This window comes from Myxine glutinosa, unplaced genomic scaffold, assembly GCF_964187855.1.
Source record: "Myxine glutinosa unplaced genomic scaffold, kmMyxGlut1.1 SCAFFOLD_1026, whole genome shotgun sequence".
Classification (NCBI taxonomy): domain Eukaryota; kingdom Metazoa; phylum Chordata; class Myxini; order Myxiniformes; family Myxinidae; genus Myxine; species Myxine glutinosa.
Window position 1 is genome coordinate 15252 of NW_027617121.1, and position 26983 is coordinate 42234.

The window sequence follows — 26983 nt, forward strand, 5'->3', positions numbered from 1 at the left end:
TTAGAGAAGACAAGATTTTGTGTTCCTCCTTCACCTTTTCTTGAGTCATTTCACCGCCAGATCTGAAGCGTTTTTTGATCGTCCTGGCCTTCCTTATCCCCCATATTTATTTTGGAAATAAAATCCATTTAACTTCAAGAAATGTTTCCCCACCTTTCCCCAACCATTAGTTTCACCACGAATTTTGACTTGTTTGGGTGATCCTGGGGTAAAATATCACAGGTAAAATCAGCTGGCACACACAAACAAAGATTTAAGTTTCAATTGAAAGTACACCTCAGGTCAAAGCCATGCAACCACGACAGAGACAAAGTACCACATGCTTAGCGATTTTATTCACACAAAATATCTTTGTCTCGTTAAGAGAAACAAACTGTTGAAAGTTAAATTTTTCAAACTAACTAAATTTTTGAAAATTTCTGTGAAGGGAATGATTACAACATCCAAGTAGTAATCATCTTCTAAATAACAGGCTAGAACCTGAGGGTCTAGGTCTTGCATAGTTATTTGCTTTCATATCATCAAAACAACCTTAAAAAAATAGTGTACACCTCTCCAAAACCGCACATTTGACAATGGGATAAAGGAACATGGCTTTTCATATCAAGACAATGCTTATAAACAAGCGTTACGCCTAGGTCCCCCGTGGGGGAAGTGATGTGAGTTGACAAAGTGGAAGACGCAGAAAACATGCGATATGATATTTCGCTCACAAGGTTCAGACATACATGGAGGCGGCCATCTTGGATTTTGACGTGGCGACCCAATTTTCAATACGGTTCTTCCTTATGCCGAGATACACCCACAAGATCAATACGGTGGATCTGCGTGAGGAAGGTCTGGATTAAGTTAAATATCATATATGTGGATCTGTGTGAAGAAGGTCTGGATTAAGTTAAATATCATATATGTGGATCTGTGTGAGGAAGGTCTGGATGAAGTTAAATATCATATATGTGGATCTGTGTGAGGAAGGTCTGGATTAAGTTAAATATCATATATGTGAATCTGTGTGAGGAAGGTCTGGATTAAGTTAATCATCATAGATGTGGATCTGTGTGAGGAAGGTCTGGATTAAGTTAAAGATCACATAGGTGGATCTGTGTGAGGAAGGTCTGGATTAAGTTAAACATCATATATGTGGATCTGTGTGAGGAAGGTCTGGATTAAGTTAAAGATCACATAGGTGGATCTGTGTGAGGAAGGTCTGGATTAAGTTAAACATCATAGATGTGGATCTGTGTGAGGAAGGTCTGGATCAAGTTAAACATCATATATGTGGATCTGTGTGAGGAAGGTCTGGATGAAGTTAAATATCATATATGTGGATCTGTGTGAGGAAGGTCTGGATTAAGTTAAATATCATATATGTGGATCTGTGTGAGGAAGGTCTGGATTAAGTTAAACATCATATATGTGGATCTGTGTGAGGAAGGTCTGGATTAAGTTGAAGATCAATATGGTGGATCTGCGTGAGGAAGGTCTGGATTAAGTTAAATATCATATATGTGGATCTGTGTGAGGAAGGTCTGGATTAAGTTAAATATCATATATGTGGATCTGTGTGAGGAAGGTCTGGATGAAGTTAAATATCATATATGTGGATCTGTGTGAGGAAGGTCTGGATTAAGTTAAACATCATAAATGTGGATCTGTGTGAGGAAGGTCTGGATTAAGTTAAATATCATACATGTGGATCTGTGTGGGGAAGGTCTGGATTAAGTTAAACATCATATATGTGGATCTGTGTGAGGAATGTCTGGATCAAGTTAAATCTCTATATATAAAGGAGGACTGTCTGTGTGTGTATATGTGTGTGTGTCTGTCTGGATGTCCGCTTAAAACTCAAGAACTACACATCGGAGAAAAGTTTTGGACACAGATTCGGAATCAGCATAAAATCCCGGTGGTTTTAGGCTACGTTTTATTTTAATATCAATTGTTTAAAAAAACAGCGCCAGCTGCAATTCCATGTTTGAGGCGGCGATAAACGTCCGGGGTGTATTGCAATGGTTTGTCGGGTTTGGCTGTGGGTCCAGAATAGCTCCCATTTCCTTATGTTCTTCCACTTTTATTTTGATTCTTCTGTTACAACGCCTTCCTTATCTACCTTATATCCCCCCGACGAGGCCTCTACATAATTTCATGCGGCAGAATTTCGTGCATTTTGAGTGAAAGAAGTGAGACTAAGTTGTAGGAGGAAGAAGAGGGCGGTCACTTTCGAGGCCTCGATCGTGAGTGGAAATGGCGGGAATTGCGTTTGTATCGCAAAGTAAAGGATCTGCATTCATTTCTGAACTTGCATTGGTGGATTGTTATACATCTGCATTATTTTTCATAAAAAAACTTTATGTTGAACTTGAAGGCTCCAAGCACGTACCTCCTCCTCCACTCCCCGACCTCCCCTCATCCTGCTTCCACTTCCAGGCCCTGGGCTCCTCTGGTTTTGCCGATTGTCTCAGTCCAAAGCTTTTTAGCTCCAGTCAGAGCTGACTTGGTGCTGCAAAGTCTGCCATTTCAATCGTTGTGGGACGAGTCGGGTTATTCATTTACTAGTTCATCAAATTTACAACAACATGGACGAATCCACACCGGGGAGAAACCCTACAAGTGTTCTGTGTGTAACAAGACATTTAATCAATCATCACGTTTACAAGAACATTTACGAATCCACACCGGGGAGAGACCATACAAGTGTTCTGTGTGTAACAAAGCGTTTACAACTTCCTCAGGTGTACAAAGGCATGAACTAATACACAACGGGGAGAGACCATACATGTGTACTGTGTGCAACAAGACATTTCATCAATCAACACATTTACAAGAACATTTACGAATCCACACCGGGGAGAGACCATACAAGTGTTCTGTGTGTAACAAAGCGTTTACTACTTCCTCAGGTGTACAAAGGCATGAACTAATACATAACGGGGAGAAACCATAAAAGTGTTCTGTGTGTAACAAAGCATTTACTTGTTCATCACATTTACAAAACCATAGACGAATCCACACCGGGGAGAAACCATATAAGTGTTCTGTGTGTAACAAGACATTTAATCAATCGTCAAATTTACAACAACATGGACGAATCCACACCGGGGAGAGACCACACAAGTGTACTGTGTGCAACAAGACATTTTATCAATTGTCACACTTACGACACCATGGACGAATACACACCGGGGAGAGACCATACAAGTGTACTGTGTGCAACAAGACATATACTCGTTCATCAGAATTACGAAGACATGGACGAATACATACCGGGGAGAAATCATCCTCCAGAGCAAGGCGTACATGAACGTTTTAATGGTTAGAATAAAGTTATTTGTTTGTTTTGTTGAGATAATTTGATTTGTTTTGTTCGAATAAAGTGAATAAAACCAATTTGTTGCGGATCTTGAGACCGTCGACGTACTAAGGGGGGTTAAACCCTTCTCCCCCTCGACGAGGCCCCTACATTGAGAGGTCTGCTGATTTAAACCCACGCTAAGTAGCTGTCAAATAGTGTGACCAGTGCATACAATTGTTGACGCATGAGGAACACCACAAATCAAGGCACCGAATGGCCATGGACTGCTTCACAACTGCTGCTCCTCTAAGTGTGGAAATGGAAGAAGAGAGAAAGGCAAAAACACAAACATGCTAGTGGGGACCAATTAGGGGAAAATAAGCAAAAATATTCATCCTAATGAGATTGAATGGAACATTTAAACAAAACAACCCTCAATTTTTATCAGAAAAAAAACATTCAATGGAGAGTTAAATACAAAAAAAAAAAAAAAACACGAACAAGAACAAGAAAATGGAACTCAATTATTGTGCTAGTCTGGCATATCTGTACAGTTGAAAAAAGGAATAAAAAAGGATGTAATGCACCTGGTTACCTGGTTAAATTTCTTTACAGTTTTGGTCATAATGTACCTGGTTAAACTAGAATAGGAAAAGGTGATGGTTGGGGGAAGAGAGAGACGTTGGAGGAATGAGACAGGGCCACAAAGACAAGCGGCTACCAGTCAAGAGAGAAGAGTTGGTTCAGGCTGTGGCTGAACATGCTTTTTAGGTGGCAAAACCCCAGAAGTGCCCTATCATCCCCCAATCATCAAGGTGAAAAAGTTATTAATAGAAACAAAAGTACACAATGTGACCCTCAAATTTCTGCTTCACATACTTATCCAAAGACAAAAAATATAAAACAAAACATCCAAGTAGTAAGTGTGGCTTCAGAATTTCCCAAAAAATTATGTGGAGATGGCCATTTTCTGTCGACAATTATGAGCCATAAATGACAAGGGTCCAACAGGTGAGGGAGGGGAGTAAAGTTTGTTCACGACATCAAGAAAATCGTGGCTTAAGGGGGTCTACCAGGGGTCAAAGTGGATCCACGTTTGACCCCCCAATATAGGAAGTTGCTTTTTCTTCTGAAGCTAAAAACACTATTTCGATGAAACTTGACGACAACCTTCATCACCCATGATGTACCAATGTTTGTTCACGGCACTATGAAAATCGAAGTCAAAGGGGGTTGGGGGAGGGGGTGGGGGTGGTTGCCCCCAAAATAGATATTTTTTGTTTGTTTGTTTAAAGTCTTTAGATTATGTTAGTATGATTCTACATGCTGTCCTGTCTTCCAGCAACCATTGAAATTGGTTTAAAATACCTTTAGTCAGTGCAGTATACTGTTTATTCTACCAGGTGAGCGCCAGGGGTATCGCCCCTACGTTTTTCAAACATCATCGAGGCTCGTGGAAGAGTAAGAACACAGAACAGACAATGACATTCTCGGGAGCAACAAAAGTCGACACAATAAGTAGAACCCAAATCCACAAAGATCACTACTGGTGTCCCTGTACGGTGGAAAATAAAATCAGGCACACAATAATTACCCTTAAAAGAGAGAAAAAGTATTTTTGGAGCCATTTTACCTCACATGCAGTGCAGCCAATAACAGGTTACTGAATTTAATCGGGTTAGAAAAAAATATATCGCTTTTTCCGAAAATAAATTCCAATTTCAGTCTAGATTTTGACAATTATTATTTCGGCCATTAGTTACAATTGTCAAATATGGAATCAGATTTTGAATATCAGCTTTTAATACGCCTCGACGATACATTATTCAATCCTTGGTCTATGAGGAATACTTTGCAATAAATGGCTGTGTGGTGGAATGTCAGGAGCCATTCACATTGCACCTAGCCTCACGCAGCCAATCAGTGTAAACCGCGAACAGACTAACGGACAGACATCTGTCACTCAGATATACATATACAGTCGGACCCTGACACTTGCGGGGTATACATTCCTGGAGAATGCCGCAAATATCGAATCCATGAATGTGGGGGCATTGTTTGAATAGGGGTAAAAAAAAAAAAACATTTTTACTACATGGTCTAAGCTCGGGAAAGAGCCATGACACAGAAGAAATCATGGCACAACATAACAAAGGGAACAACATGAGAAAGGGGAAACGCCAACATCAGGATGGAGGGAGAAAACATATGGAGACGGACAAACAAGGGCAGGCAATATGGGGTGACAAGGCGCCATCAGGTTTTAGAAAGCTCATTCTTGAGATTGGACAGATGTTGTTTCTGCCTCTCTCTCGAGCATACACACTTGTTGCAAGCTTTGTGGAATGATCTGAGGTCGTCTTCAGTTGGACAAGGCAAGTTTTATTAAAGCAACTGCTTCACCACACGATTCAGAGTACCAAGAGCGGGAGGGCGACATACATATGCAGGTCGATATGAACCCCTGTTGCTTAGGCTTTCAGTCATAACCCTCAAAATGTTGTCATTTCTTCCAATAGCATTAAAACTACTTTCAGTAGTACACTACATGATCAAAAGTATGCGGACACCCCTTCTAATTAGTGGATTCGGCTGTTTCAGCCACCCATTGTTGACAGGTATATATAATCAAGCACATAGCCATGAAATCTACATATACAAACATTTGCAGTAGAATGGGCCATACTGAAGAGCTCAGTGACTTTCAACATGGCACCGTCATAGGATGCCACCTTTGCAACAAGTCAGTTCGTCAAATTTCTACCATGCTACAGCTGCCCCGGTCAACTGTAAGTGCTGTTATTGTGAAGTGGAAATGTCTCGGAGCAGCAACAGCTCAGCTGCGATGTGATAGGCCACACAAGCTAACAGAACGGGCATGCCGTGTGCTGAAGCGCGTAAAAATCATCTGTCCTCGGTTGCAACACTCACTACCGAGTTCCAAACTGCCTCTGGAAGCAACGTCAGCACAACAACTGTTCGTCAGGAGCTTCATTAAATGGGTTTCCATGGCCGAGCAGACGCACACAAGCCTAAGATCACCATGCGCAATGCCAAGCGTCGGCTGGAGTGGTGTAAAGCTCGCAGCCATTGGACTCTGGAGCAGTAGAAATGCGTTATCTGGAGTGATGAATCACGCTTCACCATCTTCAGTCCGACGGACGAATCTGTGTTTGGAGGATGCCAGGAGAACGCTACCTGCCCGGATGCATAGTGCCAATTGTAAAGATTGTTGGAGGAGGAATAATGGTCTGGGGCTGTTTTTCATCGTTCGGGCTCGGCCCCTTAGTTCCAGTGAAGGGAAATCTTAACGCTACAGCATACAATGACATTCTAGACAATTGTGTGCTTCCAACTTTGTGGCAACAGTTTGGGGAAGGCCCTTTCCTGTTTCAGCATGACAATGGCCCCGTGCACAACGCAAGGCTGAGTCAACCCAATTGATGCTGTTTTGGAATGGCAGGGACTTGAACTCATTTCTTTTGTATCGCCTTAAGATTGTACCGCCTTAACTGTTGAGCCACCACCTAGATTATGGTGAGATCAGAACATTGAAACTGCGGATCCAGCAAGAAAACAGCTGAAACTGCGGATCCCGACTCGTCCCTTATTTACCAACCAATTGCTCTGAAACCCGATACAGCCCTTTTACTAGATGATTTTTACCTTTTACTCTAAATCCTAGACTGCTGAACGAGATGTTACATATACCTTCCTGCTCATACATTGTCGCATGACCAGAGCGCCACATGGCACAGCACAAAGTCGTGAGAACTTAAAATGTCAGGAAACCGATGGCAGTCACTCACGTGTCATGTCTGCATCCTTCCCAATGGTGTACCGAGCAGTTTTGAAGGTGATTTAAATTACTAATTGAATGATTATCATCATCATTAATGTAATGGTAGAATTTAGCGTATCAGCGGTCCGAAAGCACAAACCATTACTTGTGTCTCAGCAAGTCTTTTATCCCATCTCCTTGGCTACCCTCATGCATGGAGACGAGGGGCTTGCCGAGTATGGAGACGCTTCTGACCAGCCCTCTCAGAGCCCGACTTCCAACACTCTCCAGGCGACACCATCCGCATAATTACATTGAGGTTTTGTGACATCATTACTCGTCTGTGATTGGATGACATGATCAGATGATGATCTCATTGGCACTTGCTTCTCAAAGGTCTTGCACAGGTGTCTCATACATCCTGTCCAGAGCAGTCATGACTTGCTGGCAACCGAGCAATCGATGGGTGAATGACTACGTTCAAATAGCACGAGGAAACGTTGTGCACACAGGTCCAACTAACCACAATGATCTGATTGGGCATTAACACCGTCAACATAACAGATGACCAAAGCATCCAATCGCAGGAAGGATATATGAATAGAGAGGAATTGGGAGGGGGAGAGGGTGGGGCAAATGGCAGTAATGCTTTTTTTACATGATCGTTCCTGGCAATTCCTATTCAGACAAATAAAAAACCACTAATATAAACACATATGTAAGGACATAAATATCTATCATAAAAAACATTTTAACCCCCACGCCATTATTGTGACAATACTACAGGTTCGTACTCTACCTTTATGATGAAGAATTTCCTCCTCTGGATTTGGTAATATGACCTTTTTCCATGGTGGCTGTGTCAAGGAAGTAATGGCTGCATATCTGGAAACAAGCATATATTTATGAAGGGAAAAAAAAAAATAGGAAAACAAGTACAGATACATTCAAAGTACACCGCCCCCATGCCAAATAATTAAATATCCCACAGCGCGGCATTGCCGGGGCCTCCGGCGCCCGGCAATACCGCAGTGCAGCTCTATGAGACTGCATTGGGAGGGAGAGGTGTGCAATAATTGATTGATTAATTGTATAATTAAAATCAATAAAAGATTATCACAAAATATTTTCTTAATCAATTGGCTAATAGTATAACTAAACCACTGGTGCTTCATCCGAAGATGTATCTTTTAGAAATTTAATTAAATAAGTCATTAATAAAAAATTAAATAATTAATTGATTAATCAATAAATAATTAATTGTTTAAATGATTAATCAATAAATCAAAAATATCCTTGATAGCCACATCACTTGGTCACTGTCATGTCCAAATATTAGCTTCCTAGCTCAAAAGGTGCCTGAGATATTGGCAAATGAGAAGGAAAATAAATAAATGATTAATAATGAAAATAAATAAATAATAATCATTAAAAAATGTAATTATCAATCAATTCGGTCACAGAACACATAAACCACCACCATTTCATCAGAATCTGTAAATTAAAACAAAAAAAATTTTAGTCATTAATCAAACAATTAAATAATTAATTGATTAATTAATAAATCTAAAATAGCCTTTGCAGCCAAATCACCTGGTAATTGGCATGTCCAAATATCAGCTTCCCAACTTAAAAGGTACCTGAAATATTGGCCAAATAAGAAAGTAAATTTAATTAATTAAATAAGTACTTAATTATATATATATAAATAATAACCACCTTTAGAGGCCATTTTTCCCCGCAAGACGGGGGTTGGCCTTTTTCGGGAACCGTGGTTGTTGTTGTTTTTCGGTCCCCTTTTTGAAGCAATGTTTTACGGCCGGATGCCCTTCCTGACGCCAACCCTTTTTGCCGCCTTTAACGACAAACAGGGTATTACCAGTGAACTGGTACTCAATTAGCTGACCTTGGAAGGATGACAGGCTGAGTCAATCCCCCTGGCGTTAATTCAGCGATCGACCGGGATTCGAACCCAGGATCCTAAGCTGGCACCCTAGCCGCCAGCCCAACACTAGCCACTAGCCGCTAGCCCAACACACTTAATTAATCGCTAATAATTAAATAACTCCTCAATTAATCGATTAATCAAAAAACAAAAAATACCATTTTTGACAAAGTACTTGCTCACTATTGTGCCAAAATTTCAGCTTCCTAGCTCAAAGGATGGCTGAGATATAGCCTGGACAAACAAGAAAGCAAGAAAGCAAACAAACAAGTAAAGATATATTCAAAGTACACCGCCCCCATGCCAAATAATTAAATATCCCACAGCGCGGCATTGCCGGGGCCTCCGGCGCCCGGCAATACCGCAGTGCAGCTCAAAGAGAGTGCATTGGGAGGGAGAGGTGTACAATAATTGATTGATTAATTATATAATTAAAATCAATAAAAAATCTTCACAAAATATTTTCTTAATCAATTGGCTAATAGCATAACTAAACCACCAGTGCTTCATCTGAAGATGTATCTTTTAGAAATGTAATTAAATAAGTAATTAATTAAAAATTTAAAAAAATTAATTGATTAATCAATAAATAATTAATCAATGAAATGATTAATCAATAAATCAAAAATATATTTTATGGCCACATCACCTGGTCACTGTCATGTCCAAATATTAGCTTCCGAGCTCAAAAGGTGCCTGAGATATTGCCCAGATGAGAAGAATGAATGAATGATCGTTTTAAGGCCATTTTCCCCGCTAGAGCGGGGGTTAGCCTTGCGGGCCCCATGACAATCATGGTTCCCTTTTTGAGGCAATGCTTTTTATGGCCGGATGCCCTTCCTGACGCCAACCCTTGGTCACGCTCTTACGATGCGCAGGGATACGGTGTACCTATTCTAAATCAGGGTACACACCGTGATCATTCATCCCAGCAAGCTGGTACTCAATTTGCCGACCTCGGAAGGATGACAGGCTGAATCAACCCCCCTGGCGTTAATTCAGCGATCGAGCGGGACTCGAACCCAGGATCCTAGGATCCCAAGCTGGCACCCTAACCGCTGAACCAACAGGAAAATAAATAAATAATAATCATAAAAAAATTAAATAGTTAATCAATTGGCTAATAGAATACATAAACCACCACCATTTCATCAGAATCTGTAACTTAAACAAAAAAAATTTAGTCATTAATCGAATAATTAAATAATTAATCACTTAATTAATTAATTAATTAATAAATCAAAAATATCCTTTGCAGCAAAATCACTTGGTCATTAGCATGTCCAAATATCAGCTTCCTCGCTCAAAAGGTACCAGAGATAATGCCCAGAAGAGAAAGGAAATTTGATTAATTAAATAAGTACTTAATTAATTGCTAATAATTAAATAACTCCTCAATTAATTGATTAATCAAAAAACAAAAAATACGGTTTTTGACAAAGGACTTGCTCACTATTGTGCCGAAATTTCAGCTTCCTAGCTCAAAGGATGGCTGAGATATCGCCCGGACAAACAAACAAACAAACAACCAAGAAAACAAACAAACAAACAACCAGAGTGAAAACTGAGTACTCCCTTTCAGCGTGCGTCACAGCCGAGCCCCCTTCGGTGCCTGGCAATGACGTTTTGCAATGCCTGGAGATGGCATAGGAAAGGTGCGGTGTCCAACAAACAAACAACTAGAGTGAAAACTGAGTACTCCCTTTCAGCATGCGTCACAGCCGAGCCCCCTTCGGTTCCCGGCAATGACGTTTTGCAATGCATGGAGATGGCATAGGAAAGGAGCGGTGTACAACAAACAAACAAACAACCAGAGTGAAAACTGAGTACTCCCTTTCAGCGTGCGTCACAGCCGAGCCCCCTTCGGTGCCTGGCAATGACGTTTTGCAATGCCTGGAGATGGCATAGGAAAGGTGCGGTGTCCAACAAACAAACAACTAGAGTGAAAACTGAGTACTCCCTTTCAGCATGCGTCACAGCCGAGCCCCCTTCGGTGCCCGGCAATGACGTTTTGCAATGCATGGAGATGGCATAGGAAAGGAGCGGTGTACAACAAACAAACAAACAACCAGAGTGAAAACTGAGTACTCCCTTTCAGCGTGCGTCATTGCCGAGCCCCCTTCGGTGCCTGGCAATGACGATTTGCAGCGCCTGGAGATGGCATCGGAGAGGTGCGGTGTACAAAAAATAAAATAAACTAGAACGGCACTCGGTAGAGCGCATACGTCCGCCAGGCTGAACAGTTTGTTTTGTATCCACTGATAGGTCGGATCTGGATTCTGACCTGAACCAAAATCAAATCGGCTTGTTCTCGTCACCAAACCAACTCATCCACCAAGTTTAATCATAACTCGTCCATAACGTTTTAAAATATCATGTTATACATCGCTTTTCACCCAATCTCTCAATGGTGAAGAATCACTTACATATTAAATAATTATCATATCCGAATCCATTTGCAGATCTTCACCAAAATCGAATCGATTAGTCCTTGTCGCACACACAACCTGTCCACCAAGTTTCGTCTGAATCCGTCCATACATTTTTGAGATATCCTGCTACGTATCGTTTTTGTCCCCGTCTCCCAATGGTGAAGAATCACTTTTAAAATTCTAGTAGCCGAATCCGCATCTTCACCTAAATCTAATCATTTAGTCCGTATCACATACACTACACCTCTGCCAAATTTCGTTTGAATTCATCCACAACTTTTTGAGATATTTTGTTCACAGATGAAGAAACAGACAGGGGTGAAAACATAACCCCCATCCACCTTTGGTGGCGGAGGTAATGAAAGAGAAAACATGTAGCTCTGAAGTAGCAAAGAAAAACCATCCAAAGACCTCAAAGTTATGTTGACATCATCACAGAGAAGTGAACATTAATCGACATTTCTTACTTGGGTTGCACAGGCAACTCCTGCGTACTCTGCAGTCGAGCTCGCACCAGGAACACTGAACAAAAGAAAATTCATTTGAGAAGCATTCCTTCATCACGCGGTCAAATAAACGCCGTTACAACAATTGGGTATTCCTGAATCAATGAATAAACATGGAAGAAGGTAAAAAGAAACAGCAAGCAGGGGGACCTCGTTCCTCCCAGTCTGGTAAACCTTTAGTTCCCCCACTTGGTCTTGGCGGGGCTTGCCACACCCATAGCCACTACCCACATCACCCAAGCACAAAGTATGCAGCAACCCTAAAGCAAAAATACAACCTGGGACTGTTGGTGGAGCCGGAACAAGAGCTGGGACTGCAGCTGGAAACGGATTACTGACTGGAACGAGGGAGCTGTCTGAAACTTCCAACGGTATTGGGGCCAATATTGGGACCGCTATGGGTACCAGTACGGAACCCAGAACTAGTGTAGGAACCGGAGCAGCTCTCCTTCATACGCTCCCGACCGATATTGCTGAAGTGCGAGAGATGGAGCAGGGACCTCTCAGCCTTCTTGGCGATTTCCATTCCGGTAAGCTGTAGGCCTTTGGCGAGGCCATAATGCCAGCTCTCCTGGCCCTTTCTTTGTTTTCCGACGTGTTGTGCATGTGCATGAACACACGCACAGTACACACGATTGAACAATTCATAATACCGTACTTGCATTTATTTTAATGTCTACTCCTTGACTCATGTGCTTATTACTTGTGCTAGATTTAAAAGTCAATCAAGCAATGGGTTTTTGAGAGAAAATTGAAAACCCTTTTGTTGAGAAACGAATGGTGAGCAGAGCTGATGTCTTTGGGATGGTATTCCGACATGCTTTCCACAACGCCGGGTCATCTCACACGTTTCAGTGAGTAATATGAATGTGATCCATTTTTATTACATAATAAAGTACAAATATATTTTGTAATGTATATGAACGACGTTTTCAGCAAAAATTAATTATTTTTAGTTCACTGTAACTTGTGGTGAATTGTATTAGTTTATACTAGCCGAAACCCGTGGAACATCCACGGAAGGGAGGATGTGGTGTATGGATAGAGTGTACCATTATGGATGGCATAGGGGATTTGCTTGTCCGAGTAAGAGTTAGGAAGAAAGATGAGAATGAAGAGTGCGTATATGAACAACGATCGCCGACACCGGCACAAATGCATGCTCTGGATTGTCCACTCAGTGGACGGCTTGCTTTCGCCTTCGCCTGTCCAATCAGCGGACGGCTTGCTTCGCCTTCGCCCAGCAGACGCCAATACGATGGCGTCGTAAGATGGCGTCGTATCGGCAGTTAATCGGATGCTTTTGGGCCACAACGTCGGCTAATTCAGATTTTTCGAGTATGGCTGTACGTGATAAACAAAGTGCGCGGTTCGTAGATCGTAAATCCATTACTGCCGTGGGCATCGGGTCACTGGGTGCGGCGTAAAAGGGATAACAAAGTCGAGTCCTTACGCTATTATCATATAGATCGTGTGCTTAATTACCTCCGCCACCAAAGATGGATGGAGGTTATGTTTTCACCCCTGTCTGTCCGTTTGTCTGTCAACAATATATCTCAAAGTTGTGGACGGATTCGGACAAAATTTGGCAGAGAGGTGGTGGATGTGACAAGGACGAAATGATTAGATTTTGGTGAAGATCTGAATATGGATTCGGATATGAGAATTATTTAAATTTTTTAAGTGATTCTTCACCATTGAGAGATCGGGCTAAAACCAACATATAGCGGGATATCTCAAAAGGTTATGGACGGATTTGGACGAAACTTGTTGGACAGGTTGTGTCTGTTACAAGGAAGAATAGATTATATTTTGGTGAAGATCCGGATCCGGATTCGGCTAGTAGAATTTTTAAAGTGATTCTTCACCTACTCATATTCATCTCTATCATATTCATATTCATCATTGGGAGATAAGGCCAAAAAACGATATATAGGAGGATATCTCAAAAAGTTATGGACGGAATTGGACGAAACTTGGTTGACAGGTTGTGTGTGTGTGTGACAAGGAAGAATCGATTCAATTTTGGTGAATATCCAGATCCGGATAGTATAATTTTAAAAGTGCTTATTCACCATTTAGTGGGGGGGCCAATGTAGCAGATTGAAATGCCCGGTGAAATTGCTTGTTAATTTTTGGACACTGGTTGGGCTGTCTTTAGGGATGATATAAGTTCTAGAAAAAATATGTCTCCAATTGTTTCAAGTTCTTTATGGCGGCCATTTTGGATTTTCAAAATGGCGGATGTCGAAAACGTAAAATTCCATTATCTTGGCTTCTAAATGACCTAGAGTTTCGATTCTGGTGTCCAGTTGTACATTTTTGGGGATAGAGAATTGAATGAAACCTTCTTTAATAACCTACAAGGGATAAAAATAGGTTTTTATGGCACAGCCGAACCAGTGTCCAAAATCTAACTTAATGCACATCTATCTTAATTGTTATTTGTTATTTGTATGTTCCAGATTCGTGACCCTGAGCTATGATGGAGCCAAAAAGCAAGAAAACCAAGAAAGAAACTGATTTCACACTTTGCATTCAGTGCCAGGATCCCCAAGGTGCACTAGTGACTGAGCCAGCACTGGGCTCATATGCAAAGTTTCTCCAGTTCATCCAGGAGAGGGCACGATATGGTGATGCCGACTTCAAACAGATCAGCGAACGATTAAGCTGTTTCACTGCCACTGACTTGAGGAACAATAAAGCAAAGTGGCACCGGGCATGTTATGGATCTACATGCAACACTGCTCACCTGGAGCGTGCTAGATTTCGCCACCAGAAAGCCTGCGAACATGGCGACACCCAGCATCTTCATAAGAGGTGTGGACGTCCTTCTTCTGCACCTGCCGCTGCAAGTACCTCAGGTTCTACGCAAGACGAGACTCTTCGCTTCACACGTTCATCATCAACTCCATTCAACAGAGACCTTTGTTTCTTCTGTCAAGAGGTCACTAAGGAAAGTGTACATGTTGTATGCACGTTCAACGCAGGTAAACAGCTGAAGAAAGCTGTTGAAGAAGGCAGCAACCACAAGTGGAAAGTTCAGCTGAGTGCTGCCATCAGTGCACATGATGCTCATGCGATCGACGTCAAGTATCATCTCCCATGCTGGGTGCAGAATGTCCAACGTGCTCCCAAGAGTGGGACATCAAGTGATGACAAAGAACACATACTGCAAGAAACTAATGTTATCAAAATAGCCGCAGACATTGAGTTTGTCAGCCTTGTTCGCTCTCTACTCCAAGCTGGTGAAATTCTCAACATGTCTGACCTGAAGTCGGTTTACTCCAGGATTCTTGACAATAATGGTGTGCACAATGTCCCATCACCTACTACCCAAGGCATGAAGGAGAAAATCAACTCTCACATTGATGACGTTCACTTCATGAAACCAAAACGTCGAAACGAGTCAGACTGTGTATTCTCCACTGCCGTGCGTGATGCAGCTGTCGAAGATGCAATGACGAAGACAAATGAAAAAAACATCGAACAACTGTTTGAGAGTGCCTCTGTTCTCCGCAGTGCCATTGCTTGTCAGAACAAGCACCCATGGCAATTTGAAGGAGAAATGAACACTGATGATGCTGAAAAGCATGTACCCAAAGTACTCTATGCTTTCCTCCGCTGGCTACTGGAAGGACCAGCCACGAGCATTGAGCCAGAGACTATGCGCTCAGCCACTATTCATCGAGATGTTATAACCATCAGTCAGAACATCATGTATGGCTACAAGTCAAAACGCCAAGTCACGTACAAGCCCAAAGAGCCAGATGCACCATTCCGCCATCGCTTAGAATGGCCACAGCAGCTTGCCGTTGCCATTGTAGTCCATCAGTCCACCAGAAACAAGAAGCTTCTGGATTTCCTGCATGGGTTCGGTCTGTCTGTTGATTATAGTCGGATCTTGCGGTTGGAGACACAGCTGGCCAACTCAGTCATAGAGTCTACGACAGAACAGGGTGTATACTTTCCAAGAACCATGCGCATAGGGACGTTTGTCTTCTTTGCAGTGGACAACAGTGACTTCAATGAAGACACACCTGATGGGAAGCGGACACTCCATGCTACAGCCTGGGCACTCTACCAACGACGGGAACATGCACCCTCCACAGATGAACATAGAACACTGACACTACATGACCGAAAGGCCAGACACCGCTCACTCAAGGTTCTGACTGCTCCAGACTTTGTTCCTTGCCAAGCACCAAACAAACAATCTGCCACAGGTACCACGTATAGCTTCAAGACACGGTCAAACCCAGATGTCACCAAGCCGTACTCTGCGACGGACACAGTGTGGCTACTTTCACGCACAATCATGCGAACAGCTGAAGCTGAGGACGTACAAGACGACATCATCCCACCAGATGACCAGCTGCAAGCTGCAGAACCCCAGCATGCTGACCCTGTTGGGTCACTCGTCCACGATCCAAAACAACCACCTGGCAGTAGGATCAAGCATCACGATATCCCAACTTGGACAGCCTACAACTCACTGCTCTCCTCTTCGAAGCCTCTGACAGAGGTCAACGCCCTGCCATTGGTAGCAGCACCAGCCCATGAATGGCAAACACTGATAACAGTCTTGAAACAGACACAGCAAATCAACTGCATGGTCATGGGTCCCGATAGGAAGACAGTGATCACCTTAGACATGGCCCTGTATGAGCGAGCCAAACAGCTGGAGATGACCAGAGATGACTGCAAAGGCAAGTGGGTACTGCGACTAGGGGAGATGCACACTGTGATGGCTGCACTGAGGGCTGCTGGGAATGCCATAGAGGACAGTGGTCTTGACGAGGCTTGGTCTGAGGCTGATATCTATGGCCCAACAACGACCAGACAAATACTGGAAGCCAAGCACATGAAGAGGGCTTTGGAGGCCCACATCACCACTGTCCAAGCCCTCTTCGACCTCTATGTGGACGAATTCTTCCAAGAGCATCCCCATCTGAGGGGCCCATGTACCCAGTCAGCACAACAGGTTGCCCAGAGCTGTCATCTACACAACCGAGAGGAGATGACAAGCGCGCAGAACAACATGCTAGCTGTCCTCGAGTCAAACGAAGTCCTGGAGGCCATGGCAAAGTTTGATGAGAGGAAAGAAGCCAAGAGTCCACTGTTCAAGTTTGTGCGACGCTACATGCGGATGATAATGCTGATATACACATTCATCCGTGCCACCCGTGATGGACAATTTGAGCTTCACCTGTCTTCACTGGATGAGATGTGCATATACTTCTTTGCACATGACAAACAGAAATATGCCAGGCTGACTCCCCGGTACCTTGCAGAGATGAAGGCCCTGAAGATGACAGATCCAGGGATCTACCAAGAGTTCATGGATGGGAACTTCAGTGTCCATAAGAATGAAATCCCCTTCTGTGCTGTAGGTGTGGACCATGCACTGGAGCACATCAACAGGATCATGAAGGTGACAGGGGGTATTGTGGGCATTACCCAGAATGCCAGTGCCCGCGAAAGGTTCTTTCTGACAGCACCAGAGCTGAGTATCAATGTAACAATGAACACTGCCAACTAAAAATATTGCACAAAGACATTATAAGTGTACATTTGAACACTAAAGTCCAGCCTTTATGTGATTTAGAAGTGAAAATGATGGAAAAAAATATATATATGTGTTGGCATAAGTGCGTGAAAATCCAAGATGGCTGCCATAAGAACCCTTTTGATCATATGTAGGTGTATAAATGTGTGTTTATTGGATTAAGTATCCGCAAATATGTACATTTGGACACCAAAATTAACACTCTAGGTCATTTAGAAGCCAAGATAATGACAATTTCGGTTTTCAACAAACGCCATTTTGATAATCCAAAATGGCCGCTATAAAGAACTTGAAAAAAATGGAGACATATTTTTTCTACAACTTCTATCATCCCTAAAGACAACCCAACCAGTGTCCACAAATTAACATTTGAATTCAACGGGAAAACATTGGCCCCCCCACTAATTGGGAGATAGGGCAAAAAAACGATATTTATCACGATATCTCAAAAAGTTGTGGACGGATGATTTTGATTAAATGTGATTCTGTATTGTGACTTTCTGATCTAATCTAGGATACAAAACGTAAACTGTTCACCTGGCGGAGGTAAACTCTCTACTGAGTGCTGTTCTAGTTTATCTCTTTTACTCTCAATTTCTCTCTTTCTTTCTCGATGTGTCAACACAGAAGTGAACTCTTGCAAATGGGTTTTGTAAGGCTCACTTGGTTGTGCCAGGATGGGTTTGAGGGTCGAGGAATAAATAGAAGCCGAAACCAGAATCCTTTCCAGGTTCCTCCTGATGATTCTTTCTTTACCTATTCGGGTTCTTCCTGATGTATCCAATGCTGCATTTGGTCTTTTGTTTGATTCATTAACATGGTCTAATTACAAGCCTGCCCCCGTTGTCGGACCTATGTATGCCGCGAGGGAAGGCCGTGAAATAAATGGCTGTCAAATCATCCTGGCATCCATGAAGTGCTGAATTCAGACTGTACACGTAACTATGGTTACGTGTACAATATGTTGGAGCCTCCTCCCCCCTGCCCCATACCCACACACAAAACAAGGTCTCAGCCAAGGAAGCCTACTCAGGAATTCATGGATCATGTGTAAGCCACACTCCCTTTAATTAATTACCGAGCTGCTTCACGTCGACCGTCGACAACTCCTTGAGCCCCGCCAATTATTATTCTCACCTACTTGTGGGATCGGCCAAGGGACATTTTAAAGAAAAGTCTTTCACGAACTGGCAGGACAGGCCTGACTTTGTCGGCGGTAACGAGCCTGCTCTTCACGAAAGACACCCTGGGATCTTTTAACTTCCCCTCAAGTTATGCCAGCACAAGGGACACCCGGCTTTCCGTCCATCAGAGAGCTTTGTGATACAATCTGTGATCGACCAGAACGTTTATAGTCAGGGTCAGGTTGGGGATCACCGATATGGTGTCATCCACAAGCATCTGTAATAATCTTTACTTCGTTTTTTGAATTGCGAATCTCTTTACCACACGAAGAATAGCCTGTGCGTTCTGCAAACGAAGATCAAGAAATCCTTACCGGTATCGAATCGTCGAAGCAACGGCACGGCCAATCCGCGCAGGCTGCACGCCGCCATGGCCATCCTGCACAAGTCAAATCCAGAGCAACGCACAAATCCGGTTGAGACGTACGTCATGACTTTCTTGCAAAATACCTTTATAACTCAACGTGGTATCAAATAATTACCTCGTGTAGCTTGCAAACATCCTGCACGCGGTCATTCACAGGAAAAATAAAACTACAACAGCGCCAATCCCGGAAAAAGCATGCCCCGTGCCGTTCAATCGGATGAGCCGATGCCACCCCGCCGCCATATTACCTTGAGCAATGGCGACAAATTACTCCGACCGATCTTTCCTGCGTGCTCCACGGACGTATATAAAAAACCTGGACCCGCAATGCGTCTATCGCTCCCATGCGAGCTAATGAATTCACCGGAAGAAGTCTTGTGGCTTTGTTGCTGTGACACTCCCGCCGCCCCACGAAACTTGAAACGAGTCAGTTTGTTCATCAGATGTTCAACGTACTTTGACATATTTTGTGTGTATGTGGTATGAAGGTAGCATGTAGTATGAAGGTAGCATGTAGTATGAAGGTAGCATGTAGTATGAAGGTAGTAAGTATGTAGATAGTAAGTATTAAAGTAGTAAGTATTGTTATGAATTTGGTAATGCAACATCTAGAGCTAGGTAGATCTGAATAGGTAGGTATTCGGCTGTCGTGACAGGGACTCTACATGTAATAAGTTATCGATGTCTAGGCGTTTGTCGGGGTAAGATGTATGGTTGTGGACCTACCTGGAGGTTCGAGTGTTAAATAGTGAGGGATTAAAGGTAACGCCCCTGTGAGTCTCACCTAGTAGTCAAACCTTTGTCCATTATGGCACTGCAAACCACATAAACATTAGTTAGGTCCTTAGCGCAACATTAAATAATCCCCTTTCCCTGACAAGGACTTCGTATTAAATTGGCAGGAAACCAGGTCAAAAACACCGCCATAATTGGCCGCCACCGTGTACACCTCAAAAAGGCCTACAAACCTGGCCGGCACGTGTTATGCCAGGACCGCGGGGTCACGGACGGGAGATGTCAGGAGTCGCATGCCGCAGAGGGCGTGACCTGGGCGAGTTGGGAGGCTTTGATTGGCTGAGGAGTGCGCCAATGTGACGTCATCGGCCACCAATATAGGCGACGGTCGGACGCCATTTCAAGAGACACGGACACACACGTCGATGAGCGATCAAGTCGGAAGTTGAGTTCGAGTGGAGTCCAGAGTTGAGAGAGTTGAGTCGCAGAGTTCGTTGTTACAGTTCCGTACCAGAGTTCGTGGCAGTTGGCACAGGACACGGTTCGTTGCACAGTTCGTCGGAGTTGGCACAGGACACGGTTCGTTGAACATTCGTGACCACAGCTCGTTGCAGTTGGCAGTTGGCACTTGGTTTTGGTTGCTTCGTGCAGCCCTGCGGTGGACCGTTGGAGCAAAGGAGCTCGTGGTGTGTGTGGGCCGTTGGACCGACGAGGCCTGGTGGCGCTTGGAGGCGGACGCAGAGGGCCGTGGAACTTGGAGCGAGGTGTGCGATCGGGCCGAAAGGAGCGGTGTTGGACGGCAGCCACAAAGACGACGAAAGACCAGATAAGCCCGAATCCGCGTACATTTTGAACGACGTGACGTGTTCTTTTCGTAATTAATCTCCCTCGTTTTGTGTTTGATATCAGTCGTGTGGGGACGTCCCGATTTAGTTATTAGTATTACCGGCGCGTGTTTTTTTCACTGTTATTACTTTTCAATAATAAATCCTTATATTATTTTCTGTACATATTTGAACGCAGTTTCCTGGGTGTTTCATTTTAATAGATAAGGCTGTGGAGCTCGTTGCGTCTGGCCTCCCGCGCGTTTAACTTTGTGTTGAGCTTGAATCCGCCATTGAGTTTTCGCCTCGGGAGTGTAAAGTCTCGCAATCGGTCATCCGTGTTACCCTACGGTGTTCACCAAGGGTAGTCACGCGACAGTATTAAGGTAGTATGAAGGTAGTATGTAGTATGAAGGTAGCATGTAGTATGAAGGTAGTAAGTATGTAGATAGTAAGTATTAAGGTAGTAAGAAGGTAGTATGTAGTATGAAGGTAATATATAGTATGAAGGTAGTTTATAGTATGAAGGTAATATGTAGTTTGAAGGTAGTATGTAGTATGAAGGTAGTAAGTATGTAGATAGTAAGTATTAAAGTAGTAAGTATTAAGGTGGTATGTAGTATTAAGGTAGTATGTAGTATTAAGGTAGTATGTAGTATGAAGGTAGTAAGTAAGTATGTAGATAGTAAGTATTAAGGTAGTATGTAGTATGATGGTAGTATGTAGTATTAAGGTGGTATGTAGTATTAAGGTAGTATGTAGTATGAAGGTAGTAAGTATGTAGGTAGTGAAGGAGCTGGGGCTCCCACGTCGATCGGAAGAATGGACGCGACAAAAAGCTAGAATTCATCCGAGTTGCTTTAATGAAATCGAACACTCAGGCACTCTGAAAACCCGTTTATCGGGCAGCAATATATATCGATTAACCCAGGGGATTTGCCCAGGCCCGGCGCCAGGGGGCGTGGCCCAGCGTCCTGGCTGCGGCCTGGCAAGTTGAGGGCGAGCCTGCCCGGGCATGCCCGGGCATGCCCGGGCGTCCCGACCGAGGCCTGGCAAGTTGAGCGCGGGCCTGCCCGGGCGTCCTGGACGAGCCCGGCATGGTGATCGCTCCGCGTCCTTGATAGGTGCAAGGCGATTGTGAAAACCCAGCGGCAGCCGCTACACACGTCCCCCCAGAATCGACTTGCACCGGCAGGGTCAATTTGAGGGGGGTCCTGATGACCCGGCCGAAGCGACCCCTGGCGGGTCGTGGGAGGGGGTCCGGTGAGGTGGTGGGCGGACGAGTGGGGGGCACCGTGGACGGGGGGCGGCCTCGCCGCGGCGGAAGGGCCACCCGTGGTGGGTGGTCGACGTCCACGTGCGCCGGCTTGAGGCGGTCCACTGCAATCCGGTCCGACCTGCCGCCGATGTCGATGACGAACGACTTGTCGTCCCGTCGCAGCACCCGGAAGGGCCCGTCGTACGGCGGCTGGAGTGGCCACCGATGTGCGTCGTGACGCACAAAAACATACTCCGCTGTGCGGAGTGCTGGGGGGACGTAGGACTGGGGGTCACCGTGGTGGGATGTTGGCACGGGGGCAAACCGTCGGGCGGCCTCCTGGAGGTCCGAGCGCTGGTGAGCTGCGGACCAGGGACTGGTAGCGTCGGGCACGAATTCGCCCGGGACGCGTAGCACCTGGCCATAGACAAGCTCGGCGGTGGATGCCTGGAGGTCCTCCTTGGGGGCCGTGCGAAGGCCCAAAAGGACCCACGGCAGCCGGTCGGCCCAACCGCCGTCTTGAAGGCCGGCCATGAGCGCGGCCTTCATGGAGCGGTGGAATCGCTCGCACAACCCGTTTGCTTGGGGGTGGTAGGCCGTAGTACGGTGGAGCTTGACCCCCAGGTTGCGGGCGACCGCGCCCCACAGCTCGGAGGTGAACTGTGGTCCGCGGTCTGACGAGATGTCCGCCGGTGCGCCGAAGCGGGCGACCCAGGTGGCGATGAAAGCCTGCGCCACGTCGGCGGTGGTGGTGGAGACGAGGGGAACGGCCTCCGGCCACCTGGTGGTCCTGTCCACCATGGTGAGCAGGTGTGTGAACCCCCGTGACAGGGGGAGGGGGCCCACCAGATCCACGTTGACGTGGTCGAAACGTCGTTCGGGCACGGTGAAAGGTGCCAGCGGGGCCTGGGTGTGTCGGTGGACCTTGGCCCGTTGGCAGGCCGTGCAGGTGCTGGTCCAATCGCGGACGTCCCGACGAAGGCCGTGCCAGATGAAACGCGCCGACACCAGCTTCTGGGAAGCTTTCCGGCCCGGGTGGGAAAGGCCGTGGAGGGAGGCGAAGATGCGGCGTCGCCAGGTGACGGGCACGATGGGGCGAGGCTGGCCTTGGGAGACGTCGCAGAGCAGGACAGTGTCCGCGCAGGGGATGTCGGCCAGGCGGAGGCCCGTGTCCGCCGCCCGGAGGGCTTGCACCGTGGTGTCGGTGGTTTGGTCCGCCGCCATAAGCGCAAAATCCACGCCCAGGTGGACCGCGTTCGCGCTGGCCCGGGAAAGACAGTCGGCCACGGCGTTGTTTTTGCCGGCGACGTGCCGGATGTCCGTGGTAAACTCCGACACGGCGGAGAGGTGGCGCTGTTGGCGGGCCGACCATGGCTCCGTGACCTTGGCCATGGCGTAAACCAACGGCTTGTGGTCGACGAACGCCGTGAAAGGTCGGCCCTCCAGGAGGTGGCGGAAATGGCGGACGGCCAGGTGTAGACCGAGGAGCTCCCGGTCAAACGTGCTGTATTTGAGCTCATTCGGCCGGAGCTGCCGGCTGAAAAAAGCGAGTGGCTGCCAAACCCCGTTCACCCATTGCTCATGTACGGCGCCCACCGCGTAGTCGGTGGCATCCGTGGTGAGGGCGATGGGAGCGTTGAGCACCGGGTGAGCGAGCAGTGTTGCGTCGGCGAGGGCCCGCTTTGAGCGTTGGAAGGCCGCATCCATTGCTGCGGACCAGGCGATGTCGTGCTTGGCCGGCTTGCCCCGGAGGGCTTCGTAGAGGGGCCGCATGAGTTGAGCAGCGCGGGGCACGAAGCGGTGATAAAAATTCACCATTCCCAGGAATTCCTGCAGGGCCTTTATGGTGCGGGGACGCGGGAACGTGGTGATGGCCTCGACCTTGGTTGGCAGCGGCACGGCCCCGTTCTTGGTGATGTGGTGGCCCAAAAAATCAACGGCCGTCGTGCCGAAGTGGCATTTGGCCGGGTTGACGATGAGGCCGTGCTCGCTGAGGCGCCCGAACAGTGTTCGGAGGTGGAGGAGGTGCTCGGCCCGGGACGTGCTGGCGACGAGGATGTCGTCCAGGTAAACGAAAAGGAACGGCAGGTCACGCAGCACGCCGTCCATCAAGCGCTGGAACGCCTGAGCCGCGTTCTTGAGACCAAACGGCATCCGCAAGAATTCGAATAAGCCGAACGGCGTGATGACTGCCGTTTTAGGGACGTCGGCCGCCCTGACAGGTACCTGGTGATATCCCCGTATGAGATCAATTTTCGAAAAAATGACCCGTCCCGCCAGACGGGCGGAGAAGTCTTGGTTATGCGGGATCGGGTACCTGTCGGGGGTGGTAGCGTCATTGAGACGGCGGTAGTCGCCACACGGGCGCCATCCACCCCCCGGCTTTGGCACGATGTGCAGTGGCGAGGCCCACGCGCTATCGGAGCGCCGCACGATGCTGAGGTGCTCCAACGCGTCGAATTCGGCCTTCGCTACGGCGAGCTTGGCTGGGTCGAGGCGGCGGGCCCTGGCGTAGACCGGCGGGCCCGTGGTTGGTATGTGGTGCTCGATCCCATGCCGTACTGCGACGGCCGAAAACGTCGGCCGCGTGAGGGCCGGGAACTCCGTGAGCAGGCGAGCAAACTCGTTCGCCGCCGGGACGGTGCATGCTAGCTCGGTCGGCGCGGAGCTGCTCAATGTGCATACCAGGGAGCTGAAGGTTTCAGCGTTGATTAAACGACGCCGTTGGACGTCCACCAGCAGTCCGTGTGTGCAGAGGAAGTCGGCGCCGAGCAGAGCCACGGGCACGTTGGCGGTTACAAACGTCCAAGCAAAGCGTTGGCCGCCGAAGCAGAGGGTGACGTTGCGCGGGCCGAAGGTGCGGATAGTCGATCCGTTGGCCGCAACCAAGGAGGGGCCGCAAACCGCAGATTGCCTGTCCTGGTCAGAGGCGGGTATGACGCTCAGTTGGGCGCCGGTGTCGCACAGGAAGCGCCGTCCGGACGCTTTATCCGTGATGAACAGTAAGTTGCCCGTGTGGCCGGCGCTCATGGCTGGTAATGAACGCCGGCCCGGCCGTTTCCCGGCCTGCCGAAGGTGCACGGGGGTCGGCATGTCCGGGCCTTCTGTCCGAACCTGGCATGATAGTAACACCACGCTTGGTCAGGTGGAGGCCTCGGTCGTCGTGCTGGAGGTGGTCGGCTCGGTAGAGCGGCCGCCAATTGCGTCGGCAGGTCGGCCGTCGACCGTGCCGGGTGCTCGGGTGCCATGGGTGTTGCGTCGGACGGCGGTGGGTCCCATGTCGCCGCTGCGATGCGCTGTCCTGCGGCGGAGATCTTGTCGGCTTCTCTGGCAAGGGCCCGGGGATCTGTGATCGTCGTGCTTGCCAGGGCGAGGCGTACCGGGTTAGGCAGCTGACGGAGGAACAGCTCCCGGAACAGGAATGCCGGAGAGTGCTCGCCGAGCAGTGAAAGCATGTAGTCCATTCGCTCGGAAGGGCGCGTGTCGCCGAGCTCAGGCAGTTCGAGCAGGCGCCGTGCGCGTTCCGCCGATGGGAGGGCGAAAGCATCGAGGAGCAGCTTCTTAATCGCGCCGTATTTGTCAGCGGCTGGCGGGCTTTCGAGGAGGCTCAGGGCGCGGGCCGCGGTAGCCGACCCGAGCGCAGCTACCACATGGTGGAAGCGGGTGTCGTCGGCCGTGATGCCTCGCAGGGCGAACAGGGACTCCGCCTGCGCGAACCAAACCGCCGCGTGAGCCTCCCAGAAGGTAGGCAGTTTAAGGGCGACTGCCGTGTCCATGTCGATAGGTCACCAATGAAGGAGCTGGGGCTCCCACGTCGATCGGAAGAATGGACGCGACAAAAAGCTAGAATTCATCCGAGTTGCTTTAATGAAATCAAACACTCAGGCACTCTGAAAACCCGTTTATCGGGCAGCAATATATATCGATTAACCCAGGGGGTTTGCCCAGGCCCGGCGCCAGGGGGCGTGGCCCAGCGTCCTGGCTGCGGCCTGGCAAGTTGAGGGCGAGCCTGCCCGGGCATGCCCGGGCGTCCCGACCGAGGCCTGGCAAGTTGAGCGCGGGCCTGCCCGGGCGTCCTGGACGAGCCCGGCATGGTGATCGCTCCGCGTCCTTGATAGGTGCAAGGCGATTGTGAAAACCCAGCGGCAGCCGCTACAGTAGTAAGTATTAAGGTGGTATGTAGTATTAAGGTAGTATTAAGGTAGTAAGTATGTAGATAGTCTATTAAAGTAGTAAGAATTAAGGTACCGAAGTATGTAGTATGAAGGTAGTAAGTATGTAGATAGTAAGTATTAAAGTAGTAAGTATTAAGGTAGTATGTAGTATGAAGGTAGTAAGTATGTAGATAGTAAGTATTAAAGTAGTAAGTATTAAGGTACCATAGTATGTAGTATGAAGTTAGTAAGTATGTAGATAGTAAGGATTAAAGTAGTAAGTATTAAGGTAGTATGTAGTATGAAGGTAGTATGAAGGTAGTAAGTATGTAGATAGTAAGTATTAAGGTAGTATGTAGTATGAAGGTAGTATGAAGGTAGTAAGTATGTAGATAGTAAGTATTAAGGTAGTATGTGGTATGAAGGTAGTAAGTATTAAGGTAGTATGTAGTATTAAGGTAGTATGTAGTATGCAGATAGTAAGTATGCAGTGATATGTATGTAGTATGTAAGTTAGTATGTAGTAAGAATGTAAGAAGTATGTATACAACAACAACAGGCATTTTAAGGCCATTTTCCCTGCAAGAGCGGGGGTTAGCCTTGCGGTCCCCATGACAATGTTCTCCATTTTGCCCTATTTTCTGCATCTCCCCTTGTTAACCCCCTTGCCCGCATTTCTTCTTCGACCATCTTTAGCCAAGTCTTTCTCGGTCTGCCCCGTCCTCTACTTCCTTCTACATTCATTTCCATCACTCTTTTCAACCAGTCACTTTCATCCTTCCTCAACACATGACCAAACCATCTCAACCTGTTTCTCTTCACAGCATCCATCACAGGCTCTATTCCCATCATCTTTCGCAATTCATCATTTGTCTTCCTCTCTCTCAACGATACTCCACACATCCACCGAACCATTCGCATTTCCACCCTTTCCAG

At 46.7% G+C, this 26983-nt stretch overlaps 1 protein-coding gene, 1 long non-coding RNA gene and 1 pseudogene across 4 annotated transcripts in view; 2 read left to right on the top strand and 1 right to left on the bottom strand.

Moving 5' to 3' along the window:
• Positions 1–313: 313 nt before the first annotated feature.
• On the bottom strand, positions 314–19535 carry LOC144889131 (uncharacterized). Of its 2 annotated transcripts, none has more exons than XM_078769055.1 (5): positions 19325–19535; positions 19024–19088; positions 11918–11972; positions 7873–7958; positions 314–3598 (listed from the first exon to the last, which is right to left on the bottom strand). In XM_078769055.1, the coding sequence occupies exons 1-5, from the start codon at positions 19420–19422 to the stop codon at positions 3582–3584; spliced, it is 321 nt and encodes a 106-aa protein (XP_078625181.1). In that variant the 5' UTR covers positions 19423–19535; the 3' UTR covers positions 314–3581. The 2 variants fall into 2 exon arrangements, with proteins under 2 accessions (XP_078625181.1, XP_078625182.1); XM_078769056.1 differs by having other exon boundaries at positions 19192–19325.
• LOC144889130 (uncharacterized) lies at positions 1460–3301 on the top strand (annotated as a pseudogene).
• The window catches only part of LOC144889133 (uncharacterized), a 34485-nt gene continuing 26824 nt past the window's right edge, over positions 19323–26983 (top strand). The window contains exon 1 of one of the 2 annotated variants that reach the window (XR_013621609.1): positions 19323–19502. This is a non-coding gene — a long non-coding RNA (uncharacterized LOC144889133). Of the gene's footprint in view, positions 19503–25810; positions 26054–26983 lie in introns of those variants that run through there. The other variant, XR_013621610.1, reaches the window with a different exon arrangement.